Source organism: Nymphalis io, chromosome 8, assembly GCF_905147045.1.
Source record: "Nymphalis io chromosome 8, ilAglIoxx1.1, whole genome shotgun sequence".
Classification (NCBI taxonomy): domain Eukaryota; kingdom Metazoa; phylum Arthropoda; class Insecta; order Lepidoptera; family Nymphalidae; genus Nymphalis; species Nymphalis io.
In genome coordinates, this window is record NC_065895.1 from 10,763,190 (window position 1) to 10,784,070 (window position 20,881).

At 34.5% G+C, this 20,881-nt stretch overlaps 3 protein-coding genes across 3 annotated transcripts; 1 reads left to right on the forward strand and 2 right to left on the reverse strand.

The window, feature by feature from the left end:
- Window positions 1-2,561: 2,561 nt before the first annotated feature.
- LOC126770069 (15-hydroxyprostaglandin dehydrogenase [NAD(+)]-like) lies at window positions 2,562-6,864 on the reverse strand. Its single transcript, XM_050489218.1, has 5 exons — window positions 6,751-6,864; window positions 4,643-4,876; window positions 3,407-3,583; window positions 2,831-2,979; window positions 2,562-2,709 (listed from the first exon to the last, which is right to left on the reverse strand). The coding sequence occupies exons 1-5, from the start codon at window positions 6,844-6,846 to the stop codon at window positions 2,565-2,567; spliced, it is 801 nt and encodes a 266-aa protein (XP_050345175.1). The 5' UTR covers window positions 6,847-6,864; the 3' UTR covers window positions 2,562-2,564.
- Window positions 6,865-8,831: 1,967 nt separating this feature from the next.
- LOC126770402 (15-hydroxyprostaglandin dehydrogenase [NAD(+)]-like) lies at window positions 8,832-12,550 on the forward strand. The gene is made up of 5 exons (XM_050489799.1): window positions 8,832-8,927; window positions 9,879-10,118; window positions 10,804-10,980; window positions 11,508-11,668; window positions 12,310-12,550. Exons 1-5 carry the CDS (start codon window positions 8,832-8,834, stop codon window positions 12,446-12,448), a joined length of 813 nt encoding a protein of 270 aa, XP_050345756.1. The 3' UTR covers window positions 12,449-12,550.
- Window positions 12,551-12,561: 11 nt separating this feature from the next.
- On the reverse strand, window positions 12,562-17,711 carry LOC126770064 (alcohol dehydrogenase 1-like). The gene is made up of 5 exons (XM_050489211.1): window positions 17,570-17,711; window positions 16,168-16,407; window positions 14,334-14,507; window positions 13,377-13,531; window positions 12,562-13,022 (listed from the first exon to the last, which is right to left on the reverse strand). Exons 1-5 carry the CDS (start codon window positions 17,663-17,665, stop codon window positions 12,869-12,871), a joined length of 819 nt encoding a protein of 272 aa, XP_050345168.1. The 5' UTR covers window positions 17,666-17,711; the 3' UTR covers window positions 12,562-12,868.
- Window positions 17,712-20,881: the final 3,170 nt, after the last annotated feature.

Below are 20,881 nucleotides of genomic sequence, written 5' to 3' on the forward strand. Positions count from 1 at the left end.
ATTGGGGTTGAGTTGTATCAAATTTGGTTGGCCCCAATCTCAGCCTTTGGATAATAAGCACTTGTGATTTCAGACACAAGTTTATAATCATCGACGCGTTCCCGACAAATATTAGCGCGGCTGGTACATAAGGCGTCTGCAGTGCTGTCGTCTGCCAACATTGAATGATGCTAATTTGCACATGTCATTAAAATACAGAAGAAGCAGAGTAGGTGGCAGCTTTACGTTAAATTATATACTGTAACACGGTGATTCAAAAGTCCCCTTAAAGGCTTATAATTTAAATATATGAATGACATTTGTATCATATGTACTATATTAGACTACGTATTTGACTTTCAAAGAAATATAATATGGTAAAATTCAATTTCAATGGGTCACAGTCATTAATAATTTTTTCAACTTATATCATTGCCGATACGGCGTTTTTCACAAATCACTTTCTAGATTAACAATAAACCTAAGATTAACATTGAAATGCATTTTTCATCGATACAAACTCTTATGACAACACTATCGGTATTCAACGTATCAAGGCCGTTATTACGAACATTCTGAAATTCTGAATTATGTTCATATTAAACGAATACCTATAACTAGCCTGTAAAAATTAAATGTTTGATCCTCAAACTAAATAGGACAAATTTCACTACTAAGGCACTCATATTAAAATGCTCATCACGAAAATATCTACTCGTTTTTGTTGATAATATATATAGAAAAAAAATTTTTCCCGAGTTCTATTTGTTAAATTAGTATGCTATGGTACTGTGTAATAAATATATGAAAGTTTTTTTTTATACTAACCAAAATATAAACAAAATCAAGAATAACGCGAAAATTTAGGCGAAATTGTATGGGCGAGCGAGCGTCGTTGGGCGATGTGACGTCACGCGTCGATCAGTCGCTCCAGAAAAGAATTTAAGAACTCGTAACTTTAAAAATTTGTAAAAAATCATTTTTGCAGACATCGTAAAAAATTTCGCCAGTATTTTTTATATTTTAAATATGATTTTTTGAGATCATAAAAAAATAAGCTCATCTTCCTAATTAGGAATTACTTTATATAAGCATGACTTTACTCGGACGTCACAAAAATTAAAGTAAGAAAAAAAAACGTTTTATTCAGTTGGTTCCATTCGCAGTTTACGAAATCTTTTACCAATTCCCATAAAGATCCAATACCACAATCTATCCTACTACAAATTCTTGATATTGATACCTTTTACCTTGATCTCGGAGAAGAGCAATTATACAAGCTTGAGCCCCTTCAAAACCTTTGTATTCGATTCAAAGGGTTCCGTAAATATAACAACATTTGTCACGTAAAAGGCTCGAGTTACTCCCAATCCGCCTTCGCCGAACTCGTTCGCAGAACTGTTCAATCGCAATATTGCTATTTAAAACGATCTGAATTCATAAGACCCACATAAGCGTTCTCTTCGATCTGATGATTTATTTAGCTATTTGAATAATGTGAGCTTGATTGTCTGTTACTTTTATTTTAATTATTCATAATGTTAATTTTATGTTTTAGTTAAATTATTTTTCACACTATCTGTCAGAGGAAAACCTTAACAAAAAACCCAAGTCTTTAAATTCTAAGGTAAATGGAAAATCTACTTTTTACATGTTTTCCGTATTTACATAATTATATTTTATTACGTTTTCCCATGTAATTTTATTTCATTTATTCCTTAAGAATGTCCTGTTTTATTCTATTCGAAATATTCTAAATTGGAAATGCTTACAAAATTTACTTCAAAATATACGTCATTTTGGCGCAAAATATTAAGATAAAGTGGTTGTCTACTACAACAAAACATAATTAAAATATGGGAACGACAAGTATTTTATTATTTTTTATTCTTTACATGTTTATGTTTATATTTTTATTTGAGGATTATAACATGTATTCTCTTATTGATCTTACAAATCCAAAGTGCAAGATACTTGATCAGTTTTTGATCTCTAGAGATCTCTTCATATTCCAAGATTTTAATTTTGTCACATTAACTACAAGACCAAAAATCAAATTTAAAAACATCCCATTCACGAATAGGTCTTCATTATACGCATGATAGGAGTCGCAACATCTTAATTACATTATTTTGTTTACTTGGTGGTGGGGCTTTGCGCAAGCTCGCCTGGAAAGGTACAGCTCACTCACACGACGTCCCACACAATAAATAAAGTGGCTATGCAATTATTATAAATAAAATTAATATCAATATTTAATTAATAATTATTTAATTGCAACTATCTATATTTACAATAATTTAGCTAACATAACTGTAAAATTTCGAAGACAGTATATTATAACGGGCTATGTAAAATCGATATCCGGCTGTGAAACTTAAAATTAGACTACTTTGAACATTTTTAGCTAGTAGTTCATATCGTTTACTATATTAACGTCCGAGGAGACATTTTGTAGATAATAAAAACAGTTTTGTTATTCTTAAGATTCATAAGGTCTATTAAATAATATAAAATCTTGTGCTTAATTAAATAGTTGCTTTTTTTTCTTTCATTAAGTTATTATTATTTTTTTCATTTCGTCTTTAAATAAAAATATCTCCAGCCATCATTTCATAAGCTTTGTCCACTCTATTTGTAATATCTTCAACTTTACACCACACAAGCCATACACTGCCACTTCTACCAGTTTTAAATGCAACAACAGCGCCTTGCGCAGCTTGCTCGGCTCTGAAAGTTTTATGAATAACTATATTATATATTCGACTATTTATATCAAATCATAAGGAAATTTCAAAATATCTTTATTTGAATCATTAACCTAACTTTTTATATATAGTAATGAACTTACGTTTGTATAGGATCGTACTTTATTATTTCGTGCATATTTTTTGTTAATGTCTCGTCAAAGCTGATTACTTTCGATACCATATCAGTTTCTGTGGCACCAAAACATATAGTTATTGTGCGAACTTTTGTCTTCGCATAATACGCATCTTTCTGTAATAAATAAAAATTTGAAAAAAAAATGTTGAAAAACACTAAATTGTGTGATAAGTCATAATACAATATTATGTATTTTAAGATTAAAACAGCCAATAGAGGGGAATTCGGCTAAGAAAATTCCAGAATATAATATGCGTGCGTCAGAACCTAATTCGACAAAAGCAAGTTTTCTTTCTTTCATAAGCTTTCACGAATTCAATTATAAATACATATTAGGCACAAATAAATTTGGTAGTGCTTGCCAGGATGTCCCTGACAAATCTCGTGGATAAAGGCCCTTTTCAAATCCACGCAAATACTTCAAACATTTAAACCAAATATGTGTATTGATGTATTGTAAACTCGAATCAGATATAAAAGCCGAATAAATCACATAAAGCGTTTTTAATTGTCGTAAATAAGAAAAGAATATTATAAAGACCCCAATGCTTGAAGTGAAATGAAGAATCGCAGCTTTGGTTGCACCATACACGAACACTGTCGGTGACAATAAAGCCAGAGCGCTAACGGATGACACATTTATAATGGTACCTCCATTGCCACCTTTGTCTTGTCGCATTAACTCCAATGCTTTTAGAGAACTTGTCACGACGGCAGTCTGTAAATAACAAAACTTAAAATTATTAAGTAAAATAGAAATATTATAATACCCGAATGTTTTTGGTGATTAGTCTTATTAATATAAATGAAGTGTTGTTTGAATGAGTCAGCTGAAATAAATATTTTGGAAGATTTCTTGGACTAGTAGTTTCGAGTAGGGAAAACGACTATTTATTTTATAAAGAAATTCATTTGTTCGAAGTAAGAAGGCAGGATATAGACCGAATGATAATCAGACCCCACAAGTGATAGGTATTATAACACATTAATAAATATAAGCCATTCCTTTTGTCGCTAAACACGATGGTATTCATGATGTCCCTTGGTTTCATTAGGAAACCTGTAGGCGCGACAAGTGTTCAAAAGTGTTTAAAAAAATAGTTTTAATGTATAATAAATAATTGATTGCCTCCTTAGTGATGTACCCTTATTGCCTACCAGCCCGCAGATTGAAAGGTGGCAACGTTTACACCCCCATATCCGTACCGTAACCGTAACAGCCTGTGAATGTCCCACTGCTGGGCTAAAGGCCTCCTCTCCTCTTTTTGAGGAGAAGGTTTGGAGCTTATTCCACCACGCTGCTCCAATGCAGGTTGGTAAAGCACGTGATGAATTATAATCACAAATTAAGCACATGAAAATTCAGTGGTGCTTGCCCGGGTTTGAACCCACGATCATCGGTTAAGATTCACGCGTTCTTACCACAGGGCCATCTCGGCTTTTTTACCCCCATATACCACCTCAGATATGTGGCCGTTGGACCTGTATTTGAGCTCTCTCCGTCTTGAATCGATGTCCCATCGGATTATGAGAATGAGGGATAGAGGTTTATTGACTTTTAGTTGTAAATGGCGACCTCGATCCATATCGGTTAAAATAATCTAATCATAATCTCTAAGTAAGTACTATATGTAAATATAAGGAAAATACATAGACAAAAATTCACTTTATCATTAATATTAACACTAACGATATTTAGTATATTAAAAATAATTAATAAATAGGTAGTTAAGAGTTAGTACATTATTACGTTTAAAAAATTGCAAAAGTTGCTTACAAAATTGATTTCAATTTCCTTCCGATGAATCTCATCATTCGCTATACCAGCGTTGTTAACGACGATATCAATATAACCATGTCCTTGCAATGTGTCATCGAAGGCAGCATTGAGTTCTTCCTCCTTCGTGACGTCACATCTCATAAACCTCACTTTATCTTTACGATACTTTTCTGCTAATGTCTTCTCCAATGCATTACCGGAAATTTCATCAATATCCAATATCGCCACAAACTATAAAATTTGAAATAAAATTGTTGGTCTAATTACTCATTTAAAAAGCTGTACACTGAAGTCCGGGATTTAAGCCCCGGGTCAGGCCAATAAAAGTATTTAGTAGTAAGAATCTCAAAACCAGCTCGAAGTTCGAAAGTTGGCGGTCTCCAGTGCATCGAAAAGCACATAAAGACGTTGGTCCTGTCCATAAACTCTCTCTCTGATTATATTGACTGATTATATTGACTGATTATATTGATTGACGAGCCGGTTGGCGTGGTTGGTAGATTTAGACTTGCCTTTTCACGCCGAAGGTTGTGGGTTCGATTCCCACCCAGGACAGACATTTGTGTGCATGAACATGTCTGTTTGTCCTGAGTCTGGGTGTAATTATCTATATAAGTATATATTTATAAAAGAAAAGAAGTATATGTAGTATATCAGCTGTCTGGTTTCCATAGCACAAGCTTTGTACAAGCTTAATTTGGGATCAGATGGCCGTGTGTGAAAAATGTCTCAGGATATTATTATTATTATTATTATTATTATTATTATTATTATTATTATTATTATTATTATTATATTAAATTTTCAACTAATCAGACTATGAGAATCAGAGAGAATAGAAAGTGGACCTATGTCTCACATACTTGAAGATAATAGCTTCTCCGAATTTGACTAGTGGCTATCTTGACTTAAATTATTCAGAAGATGAGTTTTAAGTAAGTTTTTTTTATGACTTGGGCATTCTTGACAGCGATAGAAAATTAACTTATCTTAAATCTTGTAAAAAATTTAGAGTAAATTATATTTATAAAAACGAATTCTTGGTGTTTTTATAAATAAAGGGTTTATTATTATTAACTCTGTGGTTTTCAGCAATTTTGGGAGAGCTGCTACTTTTTTAAACCTGTATTTGTCGTAAGAGACAAATATTTTATGTGTACGTAACCAACAATATCTGTTAACCTTGACACCATTAATTATATTTCACTACCTAATATCTATTTCATTATGAAATACAGAATAGATTATAGTATTTTTATCTGCATTATTCGTTATTTATTTTAAATTACAGACAAAATCCTAGAATCAGGACATATACAAAAAACAATTATCATGATAAGGTGAATGAATAAAATAAGAATGACAATACAGATACCTAATTATGTTATCATTAAACGATATTCAATGATGAAATGAATATAGTGAAATATGTTTTTTATTAATATTTATCTTATTCTTATACATCGAAATGCCTCGTTGGTCTAGTGGCTAGATGTAAGGCCGCAGACCCGGAGGTCCTTGGTTCAATTCCCAGGTCAGGCAAATAAAAAGTTATTGGGTAAAAACCCATAACAGAAAACTGACAAAAATTTCTTAGTATCAGCCCGCAGTCTGGAAATTGGAAGTGTGTACACTCCCGTGCTTCGGAAAGCACGTAAACCGTCCCGTCCTATCGGATTATGAGAGCTAGGGAAAAGAGAGTGCACCTGTGCACTATAATATGTCCTGCGCAATTGGCTAATCTTGCTTGAGATTGGCCGCCATGTCCGAAAGCGGTCTGGAGGACATTGTTATTATTATTACATCGAAATGATTTATTTCGTTACCCATTGATGCAATATTGATGCGATTTTTTTTTTCTAAAACGTAAATTGTAAATTTACCACAGCAATAAAAAATCCTGCAATTAGTCGTAGTCGTTAATTTCCAAACATAAATATATTATAAATATAAATGTATATAGATTATCAGCATAGAAAAAAAAATAACGTTCAAATTATTATTTATTATTTTATTAAATTTTCTTGTAAAATTATTTTCGATTTCGATAGTCTGTAAGCACTTACTCGAATAAAGGATATTTTGAATTTGAAAAGATGAAATACCTTGACTCCTTCCTCTAGCATTTGATGAGCGATGGCCGCCCCGATACCATTTCCACCACCGGTTATTATTACCACTTTATCATTCAGCTCAAACATGATTATGACACGACTAACTCCTTCTAACTGATATATGAAACTACTTTATTTGCTATGTTAAATTGTTAATAGCTTTCCGTATTCATATAATTTTTCCCTTTCTTATATATAAAAATGAATGTTGCTATCTGTTTGAGATAATAGACAATAACTAAGATTTGACTCATATTTATATACTTGTCTATATTTTCAAGGAGAAGTTATACTCGCACTATTCACTCTCTTGTAACTCATCGCTAGATGGCACTGCATCGCATCAGCGTTCAATATTTCAACGGATCGCGATGTGGCATGACTATTGGTAAAAGTATAATATATACGCAGACAGGAATACGTCTGCCGAGGTTTGACCGGTGTTGGGGAGGTGGTAAGAACAAAAAGCCTTACTTCTTCCAGGGGGCTTACTTCATAACAAATTTCATCAAAATCAAGGCACGAGGCGTCACTCGTCATTTATTTACTTCGTTGAAAAAAAACATGAGTTCGTTCATATCATTGCTATTTTTTATATTCAAAATTAAATATGTTCAAAATAAATTAAAATATGTATGAATTAAAAAAAAATAGTAATTAGAAAACGTTACTATCTTTGTAAGTGATAACAATATGAGTTGTTAAATTAATTTCGGTCATAGACGTTTCTCTATCAGCTGTATTAAAATAATTTAAGAAACTACACTATAATTATTGATTTTAAAAATTTGGCAGTCACGTCGAATATCTCAAATCCACTTTTTAATCCATAATTTTCTGTTCCTATCTAGGTATCGAAAGGACCTCATTCTTATTACGCATCGAGTTGTTTCAATTTTTTTAAAGTCTATCATTGTGCTAAGCATTTCTGCATATTTATTTTGCACTAATGTAATTTATATATTTATTGATCAGTAACAGCCTGTTAATACCCCACTGCTGGGCTAAGGCCTCCTCTCTCTTTTGAGAAGGTTTAGAGTTTATTCCACCACGCTACTCCAATGTGGATTGGTAGAATACACATGTGGCAGAATTTCAATAAAATTAGACACATGCAGGTTTCCTCACGATGTTTTCCTTCACCATCAAACACGAGATGAGTTGTAAACACAAAGTAAGCACATGAAAATTCATTGGTCCGGGTTTGAACCCATGATCATCGGTTAAGATTCACGCGTTCTAACCACTAGGCCATCTCGGCTTTTTATTGATCACAAAATGTTAATGAAATAATTTGGCGAGGCTGAAGTAATCAGAAAATTATTATTTGTTTACAGTAAGTACAGTAACAGCCTGTTAATGTCCCACTGCTGGGCTAAGGCCTCCTCTCCCTTTTGAGGAGAAGGTTTGGAGCTTATTCCACCACGCTGCTCCAATGCGGGTTGGTAGAATACACATGTGGCAGAATCTCAATAAATTAGACACATGCAGGTTTCCTCACGATGTTTTCCTTCACCATCAAACACGAGATGAGTTGTAAACACAAAGTAAGCACATGAAAATTCATTGGTGCTTGTCCGGGTTTGAACCCATGATCATCGGTTAAGATTCACGCGTTCTAACCACTAGGCCATCTCGGCTTTTTATTGATCACAAAATGTTAATGAAATAATTTGGCGAGGCTGAAGTAATCGGAAAATTATTATTTGTTTACTCCAATTAAATCAAAAGCGCAGTCAATATAGTATTTGCTATTTGCTACTTTTTATATAAGAAGACAGAAAGAACCACCACTACCGAGCGTATAAATTCGTAATTAATACGAAAAACAATATTAACAATTTTTTAATGGAAAAATGCTAATCGTTCGGAAGTTTGAAAAAACATAGTTACACAAGGTCTAAAAAGACGCAAGCACGTCAAGGACACGAATAACGCACGTCGTTTTACTTAATATAAATAATTGCTCGAAGTATAACGTATTATTATAAAAATTTAAGCGGTTGTAACAAGAGCTCCAGTGCTTTTTGACGCAAATCCTTTGTAATTTTTTGCATGCAAAATAGATGACAATGTTTAGTTTAGAAAATAAAGTTGCGATTGTTACTGGTGGAGCAAATGGCATCGGTGCAAGCATTGTGAGGGAATTCCTTGCAGCAAATGTAAAAGTAAGTTTTTTGAACTATAATATCATAATTGAAATTAACCTTATATTGAATGTGATGTATACGTAACCTTAAATAGTACATAAATATTACCTGCTTTATAAAATTATATTCGCCGGGAGGGCAAATGACTCTACTCCACCTGAGGGTAAGTGGTAGCAGAGTCCAAACGCGACGACGGCCAGTACAGACGGGAAAAACGTTCTGCACTAGCCGCCTTCGCCTTGCCGGCCCGCAAGATGCCAATAATGCGTACGGCACGTCGCTGCCACCGGTCCAAGGCCTCAAGTAGGTACTTAGCGGAGCCATCCCAAAGGTGCGAGCAATATTCCACGCAAGACCGTACCTGTGTTTTGTACAGCAGGCACAGTTGTTGTGGCGTGAAAAAGCGCCGCACCTTGTTCAGAACTCTAAGTTTCCGTGAAGCTGTTTTTATAACAGCCTCGATGTAATCCCTTGGACTAAGGTCGCAGCGAACGTCAATCCCCAGCATGACGATTTTGCTTTGCATCACCAGCGGAGTACCACAGAGGGAGGGAAGAGGGGAAAATGTTGACTTTTTCGCCGTGAGAGCGCATACCTGTGTTTTCTTGGCATTAAACTCAACAAGATTATCAGAGCCCCATTTGACGATGAGCTCTAACGTCCTATCGAGTTCAATGACAAGATCCTTCCGCCTCTCCTCAATTTCCGCTCGCCCAGCCACTGCGCGTCCGTGGTATCCACCATGCACTGTACTATCGTCTGTATGTAAAATAAAACAAATTCTCACAGAGAGTGAGTTGTCTGTGGCTAGCCTCGCTAAAAGCACCTCAGAAAGTGTAGTACAACATCCGGCTGAGTTCAACTCGCCCATCCCGCCCGGTGACGCTGTAGAGGCCAGTAAGGCCAACAGTATTACACAATCCGAAAAAAAAAAATGCATTAAACAATAACGTTTATAATTTATTTCAGCACGTATCTATATTAGACATAGATGAATCTTCAGGAAGTAAATTTGAAGAGGATTTATCGTTAATATATAGCGCTGATAAAGCAAAGTTCTATAAATGTGATGTGACAAAAGATGAAGAAATATCAGCTATTTTTCATGAAGTTATTGAAAAATTCGGTGTAATTGATGTTGTTGTGAATAACGCTGGCTTAGCAACTGAAAATTTAACTACATATAAAAGAGAAATTGATGTAAATTATGTAAGTATTATGAATAAGAAGTGAAAGTGCAACTTACAGAATTTCTTTTAACTCACTGCATCCTGCATAGGCATACTGTATATCAAGTTATTAGTGAAACTCGTTGAGATTAAGACATGAGAATCGATTCTTCTACTGTCGACTATCACTATTACTTGTCGAACTTTCTGGAACTTAGTCCCTACGTCAAAACAGCGTTATCGAAATCGATCGCTCACAATTAATAAATCATCCACGGTATTTGATACTTTTCTGCGACCCTTGGCTTAAAGGCTTATATACTGTCCAGCTTACCAGTATGGTTTTATATTTCGAAAAATAGTAGATTTGAAAATGCTTAAAACATTTTTCTGTAAGCGTAACTATATTTGATTTAATTTACAACTATTGTAACGTGTGTTACAATAAAAATAATTTATTTAAAAAAAAAACAACTGGAAGTTAACATTAATTAAACTAGCACGTCGCCGAAAAAACAAATGAAACTCGGAAATGAAAAACATAACAGTTAAAATCGTTTTTTTTTCAATTTACATAAACTGTTATTATAAATGGTTAGTGCGTCGTGAGAATATATTTAAATATATTATACTTCGTTTTTACTGCTCTAACTTTTTTATGAGTGTATATTTATGTAATTATAAGGTTACATATATTTAAGATATTATGTTTAATAATATTTCAGGCTGCAGTGGTATCATCGACATTTAAAGCTTTGGAGCTAATGAGGGCAGATCGAGGAGGAAAAGGGGGTACCATTATTAATGTTTCCTCAATTTGTGCTCTAGCACAATATTCGCCATTTGTCTTCGTATATGCATCGTCCAAAAGTGCAGTCCTTCATTTCAGTAATTGCATCGGAGTAAGAAATATTTAAAATACAATAATCTGTACTATAAACACGTTTGTTTAAAGCTATTTATAATTTAAGAGCCAGTTGTAAATATTTATAAAGTCTTTTAAGCAAGCACACAAAATTTAATATTTGTTTATCTTCTAAACGGCGAAAGGAACGCAGAGTAGAATGCCTTATGGCATTATACTGTGGAAATAACTAAAATCACTAGGCGAGCCGTATCTACTTCAGTCGAAATTCTAATTTGTTACTGATAATCTGCTTCAGATTTTCTTTATTTAATGGGAATGGCCCACCAGGTGATAAGTAATCACCCGTAGACACTGAAACTACAAGTATACTATAAACCACACCTCCAACATCAATGCCATCAACCTATTGCTTAGCAGTAGAACAACTAATGAGTAGGTAGACCAGCCAGTCTACTAAAATATATACATTTAATTATGTATATTATTATTTAAAATAACTAATGTCTAATAAAAAGGTGTAGTTAAAAAATATCGTAATTATTATTATATACTTCTTTCCAGATGCAAAATTATTTCCGTCATACTAAGGTTCGCGTAATAGCAATATGTTTTGGAATAACGAACACGGACATGTTTGAAAAATGTATCTCATACGATGATACTGTGAATCAAAATTTAAATAATATTCGAGAGTACACCATCAGTCATAATCTTATGCAAACGTGAGTAACAATGCTATATTTAATTTTAGTAAAACTAAAAGTAGCAGCCTGAAAATGTAGAACTGCTGTCGAGCAGCAGCAGCTTTGCTGTTGCATCCGACACATGCAGGTCTCCTGCAATTTTCGTTTCACGTAGCCATTTTGGCTCTTAATTTGTTTTACTACGAAGTAAGGACTGTGTGTATTTAATTTTATACATTGCAAATGACAATTTAATATAAATGACTAGAGAATTAAAACTTAACCTTCAAAATATCGGTTATTATACTAAGTATATTCTATATACTTAAATGAAGTATAGTCGTTTCCAATCCAAATTTATTAATGCGCTGCAAAACTGTGGAATACTTCCATTGTCTCTGTATTTACTGATTAGTACAACGTTGATGTATTCAAATCCAGAGTAAAGAGGTTTTTTATAGGAAAATGTGTTTCATTTTAGACCGCTTTACATCAGGCAACTCAACGCAAACGCTGGCCTATAAGATAAAAAAAATTAAAATGACAAACTACCAAAATTAACAGTATCGCTCTATATATTTTTAGTATAGTTACCCGCTATTGTTGTCGCCGTTACTACACAAATGATACTTGTCTTGTTCATACAGACGCCTGACTTAATTTATATAATTAATTTCCAGCTCCGAGGTGGCCGCTCAAGGTGTTGTTAAAGGATACGAAGAAGGTAAAAGTGGAAGCACGTGGTTAGTTAAATCCAACAAAATTTGTGACATCACAAGCAATATAAGTAAAGCCTATGAAATTATGTCAAAAATATAAAACAAGACTATAAACATTGATCTATATTTTAGCACCATCTCCTGAAAGTGGCTTCCTTTACTCAGGGTGTTATCAAGAAATATTTGATGTAGATTTAAAGGAAAATAAAACACTTCTCACATTATAGTAAATTTATATTACAGAATTAAAATTGTTCAATTGTTTCTTTTTCTTTTAATGTACAAGTACAGCCAAATCAGTTTGAAGACGTTTTAAGCATTTGCACAGTCAGTAGATAAATGCATAAATATGTTTTATATATTAAAATTTTCAGTTCAAGTCACGTGGTAACTAGCGTAAACTAGCTTATTTTGGTTTTAGTCACTGTATGTATTATCACACAAATACAATCTGAAAAACGTCTCCAAAGTATCTGTAGTTTGCTAAATACAATTTTTAGGATTTTGTTATGATTTTTGTTCATGATTCGAATACAAGCTCACTGAGGATACCGTACGCTTTCTTGATAGTGCTTGTAATATCTCTCACGGGTTTATCAGCGATTGAGAGCCAAGTACTTCCACTTTCACCGTGTTTTATGGCATCTACTACCCCGCGTGCTGCAGACTCGACCCTAAAAATTATTGAAAAATTCACATGGAGTAATATAGAAAATGTTTGGCATTATAATATTAAAAAAAAAAATTGTTACTAAAATAATCTTCGAAAAGAAATGAAGAATATGGGGTGCTTACATTTATTTTTTATATCAATGATATTGTAAAACTTATATGTACATTTATTTACTGCCTCTATATTGCTTTATTTTTAATTTATTTATTGATTTTCTTATATTAAATTTGGAGCATTGGGCTCGTTAATTTTTAGTTAAATTATTCCTTAAGCCATTTTAGTAATGGCAACAAAAAAAAACTTAATAAATAAATGATTTAATGAGTAACCAATTTTTATTTTAAAAATAGCTTACTTTTGTAAACGGTGAATAGATATACTATCCAGCATTTTTTTTTCGGCTTCCTTGTCAAAATTACCCAATTTTTCTTTGCTTAAGAGCGAGGTGTCGGTGGCACCGAAACAAATCGTCAATACACGAACTCCAGTTCTGTTATAGTATTCAGGTAGCTGATGAATATAGAGGAGGATAATAAGAAACATTTTATTTAATTATATAATAAGTTTTTTGTATCAAATTTAATAAGTCTTAACACCAGCATCAAATTCAGAAGTAATTCTTTTAAAATAATTTTGAGCATTTATTACGCTCAAGATTAATAAGACATACCTAATAATAATAATGTCCTCCAGACCGATTTTGGCCACGGCGGCCAATCTCAAGAGAGATTAGTCAACTACGCAGGAGATATTGTAGTGCATAAGTGTGTGCGCAAATACAGGTGCACTCTCTATTCCCTAGCTATCATAATCCGATAGGACGGCAATCCGACACGACCGGAAAGAGTTCAGGCGCAGGACCAACGGCTTTACGTGCTTTCCGAGGCACGGAAACAACGGAGTGTACACATTCCAACTTCCAGACTCCGGGCTGCTACTGAGAATTTTCTGATAGAAAAACCCAATAACTTTTTACGGGCCCGACCTGGGAATATGTTCACCCTGGATCTCCGGCCTTACATCAAACCACTAGACCGAGGCAGACGTACCTACAGTTATAGATTCATAATATTCGTAATATTAGCTTTGAGTTATTAAAAAAATAAGCAATAAGTAACATTGACTTATGAAAGTAAGCGTTATTTAATTTTAATTCGTAAAATACTCATTGTAATACCTCTAAATTTTACTTTAGAGAGCAATTATTTAAGCAATGCCGTGTATTCTTCTTTTTAATGTCAAATGAATGATGCCAGAAAGAGATAAACTCAATAAAAACAGTTAATAAATAAACCGTTAAAGTTTAGCTCACCCCAAGGCAATTACTGAACTGCAAGACAGCGCTCTTTGTACCAAAGTAGATAGGAACTAGAGGATCTTGATATAGAGCAGCGATGGAAGACATGTTCATCACAACACCTCCTTTGCCGCCCTCGTCCTTTCTCATCACGTCCACAGCTTTTAGCGTACTTGCTACTAGTGCAGTCTGTAAACATATGTTTTAAGCTATTAAAACTTAATTTAAGGTATATTGTTTACAAGAACATGAAATTTCACGTCTAAAGTTGAATCGCTTGCAAAGCGCAGTTGCTCATAAAATAATGTTTAAATATACATCCTCTACTGCCACGAAAAAAAAAACGACTCCTTATTTTTATTAGTATAGATTTATTGTTTCTATGTTAGGATGTTAAATGATCAGTTATTTCATAAAGAAAAGGAAAAGTTAGATATTAAAAGAATGTATTAATTGACGAGCCGGTCGGCGTGGTTGGTAGATACTTGCCTTTCACGCAAGGCTCTTTCTTTTTTTCAAGGTTTTTTTTTCAAGGTTGTGGGTTCGATTCCCACCCAGGACAGACATTTGTGTGAATGAACATGTCTGTTTGTCCTGAGTCTGGGTGTAATTATCTATATAAGTATATATTTCCAAAAAAAAGGAGTATATGTAGTATATCAGTTATCTGGTTTCCATAGCACAAGCTTTGTACAATCTTAATTTGGGATCAGATGGCCGTGTGTGAAAAATGTCTCAGGATATTATTATTATGTGATGTGTACATATCACATAAAATACATTCATAGTAAAACACAAAGATTACGAGATTACGTATGTATGTATATTATATAAATGATACGCGGTTCATGGTTAATGACCTTAAATGTTAATATTGTTAAAATAAGAATATTTTTTTTTTATTAAAAGTATTTAACTTTTATAAAATTTTAGTTTTAGCTTCTGTTGCTAACATCTTTACATTTTCACTTCAGTGCATATTTTTTTAACATACATACGAGTATATCTTCACAATGACGTCATCTTAAAATACCTTTCCAAACCATGGAATTGAAAAAATACATATCCTGAATTATTTCCCCGTCACACAGTATCGCTTAAAACAAACAAAATTTGTGAGGCAAAGTTTTTTCGGTAAGAAAATAATATATTCAATATAAATGTTCAAATTCGCAAACACTGGCCGCATCGTAGTTTCCACATGTGACAAAGTTCATCACGATGTTATCCTTTACCACCATACAAGATAAAAATAAGACTATTAAAACGACTTTTAATATTTATTTTCTTTATTTTTCTAAGATTTAATATAATATCATTTGATTGATCAATTGATATTTACATTTTATTATCTATCGTAAATTTTAAATATTGCTATTATATATAAAATAAATTATACTATTAAATATTATTATTAAATTAATCAGATTTGAACCAGCGATCTTTGGCTAAAATACATATCTTCTGCCTATTGGGCCAACTCGTTTCTTTAAATGTTATTACACCGTAATTAAAATGTATACTTAAATCCTTATTACACCTAAAAATTATGCTTCAATGCCTGTGCGAACATTATAATAAAATTATAATATTAATAATGTAATAAGATATGAGTGTATCTTATCTATCTTATCTATCGTATCTTAAGATACGAGTGTATCTTATTACGTCAATGGAATAAAAAAAATCGCGTCAATTGTTTTACTTAAATTTTTAAATATCATTATAATATTATTGTAACCTAGAACTTAAATTGTTTGATATTTCATCGGGTACGGATGTGGCCAGTTCAAAAATAAATTCTATAAAAGCAAGCGAGTATGGGATTATCCATTTTAATACATCTTACCACATTAACTTCAATTTCCTTCTTAAACTTATCCTTGCTATCATTCATGATGCCGGCGTTGTTTATAACTATGTCAATATACCCATAATCCTTAATTGTAGTCCGATATGCTCCAAATAAATCGTCCTCATTTGTGACATCTCCCTTTATAAACTTAACCTTATTCGCGCCGTACTTTTTATTTAATTCATTTTGTAAAGCGATTCCTTTGTCCTCTGCAATATCCAGATTGGTGACGTGCTAAAACATAACAATAATATTTATCTGATTGGTCCTTCCTCTCCTCTTCAGGAAAGCTTAGAGCTTATACCACTACGCTGTTCCAATGTAGGTTGGTGGATACACTTGTTTTCAGATTTTCATACGGAACATTCAGGTTTCCTTACGATATTTTCCTTCACCTCCAAGCACAAGATGAATTATAAACACAAATCAAAATCAAAGCCAGTGGTGCTTGGTCTGTTTGTACCCGCGTGTTTGAAGCTGCAATCTTCAGTTAAGATTCCTGACTTCTAGCCACTGAGCCTAGAAGTAAGAAATTTCTTATGTTCCTTACAGTGCCAATGTCTATGTTCAGAGGCAACTACGACTACTTATCATCAGGTTGTCCGTTTGCTCTTCAATCTGCCTACAATAAAGCTAAAAAGTGTGATGTCTACCCAAGGCGTTAAATTTATTATTATATATTCCTAACTTACACCGGTTTGTAAGAATATTTGTACTTATTACGAGTCTAAAGTCTGATAATTACTTCGAATGAACTTGAATGCAAATATTGAAATAACGTATTATTACACCTAACTAGCATTTCATTTCATTTGACATACTCAAGTTTCCTTCCTTGTTTTCAGTTGATCGATGAGCATAAATCGATTATTATAAATACAAATTTTAAGTTTCATTTTGCTATGCGTTGAAACTTAAAACATCTAGCCTAGATTTAAACCCACAATATTTGATTTAGATCCACGTCTGAACCAAAACATTTGTTCATGTATTTCTAATCATCTGTGATCTTAAAAATCTTTAATATATAATATAATGTAAATAAATAAGACCACATAAAAATAAAAAGTTACAAACTTTTACATAAAATGCATTAGAATATTAATGTATGTAATGAAAGGAAATATTGTGATAATCAGCAAAATATTGAAGCTATTTAAACTTACCTACAGGGAAATATTAATATAGTAAGTACGACAGTATTTTACAATAAAACAAAAATACTTAATTAATAGATAAATGTTAATAGTCACAAAAAACTACTAGATAATAAAAGATTATGTTATTTAATCTTCAAAAAATATCAATATAAAAAATTTAAATCAAAAAACTAACAAAAATGGGAAAATATTTTTTGCAAATGCGTATATAATATAAAAATTATACTAAAACTTACTTTAACATTTTCTTCTAATAAAAACTCAACAACTTTAGCACCGATGCCAACAGACCCTCCCGTTATAAAAACGACTTTATTCCTTAAATCGAGCATGACTTACGATTCGCTGTCAACTTTATAATAAACTGCATAACGTAGCGGTCGGCCAATATATATATTCGTATATAACATCGTATGTATATATAGGCGGAGCATTTAGATGGAGCAGCGATAACAAAAACAAATGGGAATTTCTGCAAGGATGAAGTGATCATCGTAATAATAAAGGGATACTTGTCGGTTAAAAGTTAAGGTTTAATAACTACGTATGAAAAAACCTAAGACAGTAAGGGATGTTATTAGGCAAAATTGTAAGTAGTTAAACATGCTCAGCTACCCGTTAACCTGAAACACAATTAAGTAAATTCCTGTTTAGAGGTAGAATATGTAATGAGTGTTGAGTACCTACCCAGACGATATTACACAAAACCTTACAACCAAGTTAAATGACAGTAACAGCCTGTTAATGTCCCACTGCTAGGTTAAGGCTCCTCTCCCTTTTGAGTAGAAGGTTTGGAGCTTATTCGACCACGCTGCTCCAATGCGGGTTGGTAGAATATACATGTGGCATAATTTCAATGAAATTAGACACATGCAAGTTTCTTTACGATAGGGAGTGCAATCCACCCGTCACAAAGGGTAAGGTGGTCTTAGGCAGCCAGCACAACAACGTTGGACGGCGCCAGGCCGAGGAGGAAACTGCTATGTCGACATGAGAGAAGTATACAGATTCCTTCAGATGAATATCAACCACTGTGCTAGGGCTCAGGAACTGCTACTGCAGTCCATGGCAGAGTGGGGGATCGATCTGGCTGTGGCCTGCGAGCCTTATTACGTCCCTCCTATACCTCACTGGGTAGGAGACCTAGACGACACCGTGGCGGTCATCACTCGTAGCGGAACGGGTCCCCCCCTCTCACTCATTGAGAGGGGCTCGGGATACGCAGTGGTGGAATGGGGGGAGTATTCAGTTGTAGGTACGTACTTCTCTCCCAACCGCAGCCTGGCAGAGTTCGATATTTTTCTCGACTCTGTCAGGGCCACGGTAACCAGTCAGTCACCAAGACTGACTATGGTCCTCGGTGACTTTAATGCCAAGTCACGCGCCTGGGAAAATCCAGCCACGAATCCGCGAGGAAGGGCCGTCCAGGTGTGGGCTTTACTTTCTTGCCTGTCCCTACTCAACAGAGGGAAGGTTCAAACCTGTGTGAGACATAACGGAGGTTCCGTGGTGGACCTATCATTCGCCACCCCTGTCGCTGCACGCAGAGTGAGGAATTGGAGGGTGGAAGGAGAGGTGGAGACTCTGTCGGACCACAGATACATCCGATTTGAGATCTCTGCCTCCCACGGGCCAATAGAACCTCCGAGGGTGCCAACCACGCTCCCAAGGTGGTCTCTTGGCCAGCTAGATCGCGAGCTGATCAAGAAGGCCGCCACCGTGAAGCGATGGGGTTCCGCGGGAAGGTGGGAGGACACCAATGTAGAAGAGCTGGCTAGCTGCATGCGCAACGCTCTTAAGGAGGTGTGCGATGCGGCCATGCCGAGGGCCTGACGTAGAACACCCCGCCGTCAGGTGTACTGGTGGTCGCCCGAAATTGCTAAACTTCGAGTGACGTGCAACCGGGCGCGGAGGGCCTACGTCCGCTGTCGCAGACGAAACGGCTTCGACACGGAATTAGAGGGACAGTTGCTGGCCGTTTACCGCCAACTGAAAAAGGAGTTGCAACAGGTAATTTGTCGGGCCAAGGAACGAGCGAGGGAGGAGATGTTGGCTGACCTATAGGGATCCATGGGGGCGCCTGTACCGAGGTGTGCGAGGAAAAGTTAGCACCCACGACGCTCCCGTGACGGAAACGATGCCGCCGGAGCCTCTCCTGCGCCTGGTTGGGGAGCTTTTCCACCTTCCGGCTGAGCATGTCCCTCCGCGAATGGCTCCTCGCTCCGTGATCGAAGAAGAAATTGTGGCTCCACCACAAATCACGGTAGGATACGCAAGCGATCCCGTGACGCCCCTTCGACAAGACGGAGTGGGTACCGCTGGTTTTTTAGTGGGTATTCCGGCGCCTTCAGTGCCGGCGAGCCCCACATACCCCCCCCCAACTCATGTGGGGGAAACGCGTAAATGCGTTTTTCCAGCGAAAAAAAAAAAAAAGTTTCTTTACGATGTTTTCCTTCACCGTAGAGAACGAGATGAATTATAAACACAAATTAAGCACATGAAAATTTAGTGGTGCTTGCCCGGGTTTGAACCCACGATCATCGGTTAAGATTCACGCTTTCTAACCACTAGGCCATCTCGGATATGTACTATTACTGAGTTAAATTTAATGAAAAAACATGGCATACTGGTTTAGTGTGTTAGAGGTTTCAAAATTTAATTTTTAATCTCTTTTATTCTATATCTTTTTCTATAACTCTTATAAGCTAATAGCTACCTGTTCCAACATCGTAGGGTAAAAAAAGGATTTTATTTCATGCAGTTTTTAACCAATGAATTATAAACATTCGCCAATCGATACATTCATCCATACAGTGTTAAGGCCATATAAATATGAGCAAATATAGTGAATACATAATAATTTAAAGATCCAAATTAACTCGAAACGAAATTTATCTATATATAGGTAGATAAAGTTAGATAACAAATATTAAGCCATGGGTGCTACTTTCAAATACTCTTAAAAATATTTAATATATCATACACCTAAACTAATAATTTTAGCTTTTGATTTAAAATAAATTAAAACGAGATGTGTTTGTAGTTAGGCAGTAATTATATAAGACAAAAAAAATTAACCAATGGAATGACATTCAAAGCAAAATTATTAATTTATTTTAGCAGTCGGCCCAAAATAAGAAAGTATAAGGACCTATTATCTATTTGCAATAAATGTTAAATTCACATAGACCACACCAAATATTGCAAATTTAAGATGAACGTCAACGACTTGACTAAGACCCCCGCTTACTTCCCCGCCATCGCTGACCACCATAATAATTAATTGATGCTTTTCTAGTTGTTGTCTTTATGTATCTTCTAAGGCTTAGTCAGCTTACGAAAACAGTTTTTTAACAAAACACTGAAATAGTTTAGCCTTATTGTACAAAATATTTAAAAACTATATACCATTCTCGTTTAATGTTTTATCTTTTAGTGAAAAAAGTATCAAAATCCGTTGTGCGGAGATACGGACAGAAGAATTGAGTGACTTTGTTTTATAATATTTATTATATTTTTATATTCAAGATTAAAGTTATTAACATATA

Coding starts and splice junctions, on each gene's coding strand:
- LOC126770064 (XM_050489211.1), bottom strand. CDS start 17,665: ATGCTCGATTTAAGGAATAAAGTCGTTTTTATAACGGGAGGGTCTGTT. Junction 14,508..16,167: donor AGGAAATTGAAGTTAATGTG/GTAAGATGTATT, acceptor ATATGTTTACAG/ACTGCACTAGTAGCAAGTAC. Junction 13,023..13,376: donor TCTATTCACCGTTTACAAAA/GTAAGCTATTTT, acceptor AATAATTTTTAG/GGTCGAGTCTGCAGCACGCG.
- LOC126770402 (XM_050489799.1), top strand. CDS start 8,832: ATGTTTAGTTTAGAAAATAAAGTTGCGATTGTTACTGGTGGAGCAAAT. Junction 8,928..9,878: donor TCCTTGCAGCAAATGTAAAA/GTAAGTTTTTTG, acceptor AATTTATTTCAG/CACGTATCTATATTAGACAT. Junction 11,669..12,309: donor AGTCATAATCTTATGCAAAC/GTGAGTAACAAT, acceptor ATTAATTTCCAG/CTCCGAGGTGGCCGCTCAAG.
- LOC126770069 (XM_050489218.1), bottom strand. CDS start 6,846: ATGTTTGAGCTGAATGATAAAGTGGTAATAATAACCGGTGGTGGAAAT. Junction 3,584..4,642: donor AGGAAATTGAAATCAATTTT/GTAAGCAACTTT, acceptor TGTTATTTACAG/ACTGCCGTCGTGACAAGTTC. Junction 2,980..3,406: donor ATTTCACTTCAAGCATTGGG/GTCTTTATAATA, acceptor TATTTATTACAG/AAAGATGCGTATTATGCGAA.